The sequence below is a fragment of the Orbicella franksi genome, chromosome 10 (assembly GCF_964199315.1).
Source record: "Orbicella franksi chromosome 10, jaOrbFran1.1, whole genome shotgun sequence".
Lineage (NCBI taxonomy): Eukaryota > Metazoa > Cnidaria > Anthozoa > Scleractinia > Merulinidae > Orbicella > Orbicella franksi.
In genome coordinates, this window is record NC_138154.1 from 28811232 (window position 1) to 28816231 (window position 5000).

General features: G+C 40.7%; 1 protein-coding gene across 1 annotated transcript; it reads left to right on the plus strand.

Annotated features, from left to right (window-relative positions):
* The first annotated feature begins 2547 nt into the window (after positions 1 to 2547).
* On the plus strand, positions 2548 to 3772 carry LOC145501798 (uncharacterized). Its single transcript, XM_081481190.1, has one exon. The coding sequence runs from the start codon at positions 3080 to 3082 to the stop codon at positions 3770 to 3772; it is 693 nt and encodes a 230-aa protein (XP_081337316.1). The 5' UTR covers positions 2548 to 3079.
* The last annotated feature ends 1228 nt before the right edge of the window (positions 3773 to 5000 follow it).

The following is a 5000-nucleotide window of genomic DNA, read 5'->3' on the forward strand; positions in this document are numbered from 1 at the left end:
CGCGAGGTTGACAAACTGACAACTGCACTGTACTCCCCCTCGCCCCAGTACTCTCTCCTTTTTCTTTCTACCCGACCTAAAGAACTTGTTTAATTCAAAGAGGGTAGGGGGGAGAGGAAATTTGAAAATAGATCACCTTGGATTTTACAGCGCGTTAACTGACGCAGTTAACTGATCCAGTAAAATGCTCTGCTTTTCAAGGAATAATTTGTGAAAAAGCTCACTTGAATCGACTGGCAACTCTGTTGAGTCTAATTTTAGTTGACTGCAGTGACTTGCAACTTTACACAGACATCGTGAAGTCGTGAGACTTGGTGAGGGCCAGTAGCCTGGAATAAAACTTTAGACACCGGTGTCAGCGCTGTACGTCACCATACATGACCGAAAATATACAGCAATGCAGATCCTGCCTGAGCTCTTGGGCAAACTAAATCATAAATCGCTTGCCGGCGAGGAATATTTATGTCACAGTACACGTCTGTTAAACTTTTATTAATCCCACAACACCTTGCATCGATCTCGCCTGTACTTCCTAACTTTTGGTTATTAGTAGTTTGTAGGGTTTCTGGTCCCCACGAAGAAAAGATGAGTCAAATTGGATCTTTGCACATTATTCGATCCGTAAATGTTTTCGGAAAATTGTGAAATTAAATTCCCACGAAAATAAGTAGCATTAAGGTAACTGAATCGCACTCGACTGCACACAAACCTAGAAGGTTATACATTTTCGCAAAATTCATTTTAATGCCTGGTGCGTGGTTTTGTCAATTGGTGAAAAAAGTTTGAACAATATCCCGACAGGGATAAATTATCTTCCTTGCATGCTCAGGGTTTAGCTTTTCCATTCAGAGCTGTTGACAAGAAAAAAACTGCAAGAATGGCCTCCCCTCTCCCCTCCCGATTTTTCTGGGGGGTACTGGGGAGAGGAGTAACCCTCCCCCCAAAAAAACGAATTGTAAAGAAATGGGGGGTCTTTGTTTTCAAGTTTTGGGGTCTGAGGGGGGTCTTAGGGATCTTAGGGGTCTTAGGGGTCTTTGTTTTCAAGACACCCCAGGTAAACGCAACACTTACAGCCCCGTTTTCGTACAATTTTACAATGCAAGCACATAACTTATGGTTCCTTTAAACTCAACCCATCACGATGTACAAAAACTGACAATAAGAAAGTTATCTACCTGAAAGCGATCGCTTAGCTCTCGCTATTGTCGCTTATTCGTCTAAACTACATTTTCGCGAGTCTGCAGCAGCCTTTCCAACGTTAGTCTTTTTCTCTTCTGAACGACTGCGATCATCTTCTGACTCACTAAAGCTGTCGTATTTTCGGTGCTTTTTTCGAGACTTCATCAAATGGCTCTTCTTGCAACTAGATTTGTTCTTTCGACGCTTCCTTTTTCTTTCAGGTGACGACTCCGACTCTTCACTAGATCCTGAGCTGGGACTTCTTGATTTTTTATTTCTCCGCTCTGCTCGCAGAGGTGAAACGGCAGAAACAACATTTGTTTGATTTCCATTTGCGTTTACATCTACTTGAACATAAACTTCATTGATGATGTTTTTTGTTTCTCCAGAAATGATGTAAATGGTTCGCGGTCGCTTGCATCTGCACGTGAAAGAATTTTATTAGAACAAGCTAATCTCAATGTTGCAATGTCTTTTTGCAATTCCAGTTGTCCTTGTGGCGTTTGTAACGAGTATTTCTCTGGGAAGGCTTTAGTCAGTCCATAGTTACGTCAGTGGCGAAGTAACTGCTGACGAGAATGCTGATATAGATTTAGACTGAAAAGAATCGAAGTTTTTCTTTTCCATTGTAACAGTGTCCATTTTCCTTATTTCCTCAGTATGTTCAGGGTGTTGCTTCTTAAGTCCACAAGAAATAAATGATTGACAACGAGGAGTTTACACGAATAGAGGCGGTTTCCTTCAGCCGTGTGGCCACGAATGTGACAATCAGCCGCAAATCATCCTTGCGTATCTGCCAACGCGCGGCGGCTCAACTACATCAATTTCGAGTTCCCGAATGTGTGTTTCGACAGCCAGTTTGATGTCGCTAAGACTTTGAAGCTTCTACCATAGCTGATTTCCTTTAGAAGTTTTCCAGTCAAAAACGTGTGCCACTGACGATCTCTCAGAATTTACACTGCTCGCAAACGAGGAAAGAAGGCTCCTGTGTTACTTTGTTGACATGCTTTCCGCGCTTGCCTCTTTCGAATCAGAGCGTCTTTTCAATAAAAACGAAGAGTCACTCTCTTACCTTCAAATAGACGCGTCGGTAACTGCCTGATCCACAAGGCGAAGCGTTCCTAAAAGCTTCGGAGACATCTAAACTGTCGTTCCTGTCGATATTAATAAACGTTTGCAAAGAAAGATCTTTGTATATTACGATTTGCTGGTCGTCAACGCCTTGAAGAAACGGTACAGCTTTTTTCACGCGGTCGAGAAGATCTTGATGTGTGCTCAGTGGCTCATCCACGTAAAAACTCGCAAACCTGTCTTCAAAATATTGAAGTAATACTTGAAAAATTTTGGAAAATCTCAACGAGTTCTTGGCACGAGATACCAAATAAACTGAGCAACTTACTCGCGTAGGTTGCAACTTATTCGGCTCAAACTGTCAATCAAAATACCAATGTTTCGGCGGAAGTTTGCAAAGTCGGTTTGACTGTAATATTTGAACACCACACCTCACCATAAGTTATTTTCTCCTTTGTTATTGACATGTCAAAATATTGCATTCAAATTTAGACTGAACTGCACGAACGAAGACTGGGTCGAGCATGGCGAGAGTGTAGACTTGTTCTTGCTAGCTCCGTTACAAAAGTTTGTATATGACCTTGGTTACATGGCACAGAAGGTACAAAAGTTTAAACGAAAGACCCATATAGAAAGAACTGGACCGGCTTGGAGAAATGAGTCAATATCGTCTGAAGAAGATTCTCTTTCCCCGCTGGAAAAGAAAATCAAATCAAAAGACCAGATGGAGTCGGAGTCGGGAAGCGAAACCGATGATGTTGTCGCGACGCTTGAGGTGGTTAAAAAAGTAATGTCCAAGATTGAATTAGTTTTAGGATAACTTGATAAGATGGAGAAGAAACTGGACAATCTTGAAAGCTACGTGAAAGTTGTCGACGGAAAGGTTAATCGACTGCAAGAGAAGGTCGAACGCTTTGAATCGTTTAGCAAAGACGCCGCATCATCATTAAAGGTGCACGTGTTAGACGAAGGAATGTCTTTTGCGAACTCCGAAATTGAGAACATGAAGGAGAAAACGAAGTACTGGGAAAAATCTCTTCAAGAAAAAACGGCGCGGGTGGAGAGGAAGCTTCAGGGAGAGATCGAAACATTGAGGGATGAAAAGCTTTACATGGAAGTGTACCAACGACGAGAAAACCTTCGCTTTCATGGGATCAGAGAAGCATCTGGCACCACAGAGGAGAACGTGAAAGGGGTGTTAGTTGGATTTATGCAGAATGAGCTGGATATCGGTGAGGCGGATACCATTGAGTTTCAAAGAATTCATCGCATCGGGAGGCGCAAACCCTCACAAGATAAGCCAAGACCGATCATGGCTCGGTTTCTGCGATATTCTGATAGAGAGTTGGTAATGGCAAGGGCAAAGAAGCTGAAAGGAAAGTGTCTTGGAATATCGGCAGACCTACCAAAAGAAATCGTAAACCGCAGAAAAGAATTGATGCCAAAGTTTAAGAAAGAAAAAGTTTTTTTTTTTCTTCACGAACATGTAACGGCATACATTATTTTTCGTTTTATTTGCTAAAATGGAGCTGCATGTTTGGATTCTAAAATTAACATCATACGTGCAAGATTCAGTTCATTAGTAGCGCAATTTAAAACAGCCGGCTTCATCGCTGGCTACTGTTTTATTTGTATGTCTTATTGGTGTTGTAGGTGTTATGGTTGTAAAATAGTCTTTTTGTATTTTTTTTCAATGTTATTTAGATTATGTTTTTTCCATATTTTGCACACGCAACATACAAATTATTTTTTTTAAGTTTTCTGGCTGAAAGTTTTGGCAATTTGTTAATTATGATCAGGAGTATTTTTCTAACGATTTACGAAATTAGTAATGTTCACAAAACTTAATCTAAATTTTGGATTTTTATCGTTAAATGTTCGAGGGATCAGGTCATTTGATAAGCGGGAGGCGCTTTTTCACTGGTGTATGAAAGACAAAGCTGATATAATTTTGCTACAAGAAACATGTAGCACACCCGAGCTGGAGAATGTGTGGAAGTCCCAGTGGAGGGGAGAGCTGTTTTTTAGCCACGGCTCGGAACACAGCAGAGGTGTTTTAACACTTGTCAAGGAAGGACTTGACTGCCAATTGAAGGTATGGAAACAAGATGAATTGGGTCGTTATGTTATTCTGAAGGGCATTGTGCAAAGTCAACCTTTTATTTTTGTAAATATCTATGCTCCGAATAAGGTCAACAAGCAATGTGTTTTTTATGATGAAATTCATAATGAGTTAGCTAAAGTGGAAACTGATGCAGACCATCGGATAATAATAGGTGGCGATTTCAATGTTATTTTGAATCCTGATTTAGATGGATCGGGAGGGAAACCAAAATTAAAAGAATCCTCTAAAAAAAATATAAAATCTGTGCTCCTCATTTGATTTGACAGACATTTGGAGAATCAGAAATCCAGGTGCTAAACGTTTCTCTTGGAGACAGAAAAATCCAGCAATTCAACGCCGCCTAGATTACTGGCTAATAACCAATTGCATTCAAGAAGAGGTAGAGAAGGTCGACATTATTCCTGCCATTAGGTCTGATCACTCTGCCATTACGCTACATATCAATGGCATGGAAAACACGAGTTACGGACCTTCCTTTTGGAAATTTAATGCAAGTTTATTGGAAGACGAAGAATATGTGAATAAGATAAACGAAAAAAGCGGGAGTGGATAGAGGAAAATAGAGAAATACAGGATCCGAGAGTTCTTTGGGACTTCCTTAAGTATAAAACACGCAATGAAACGA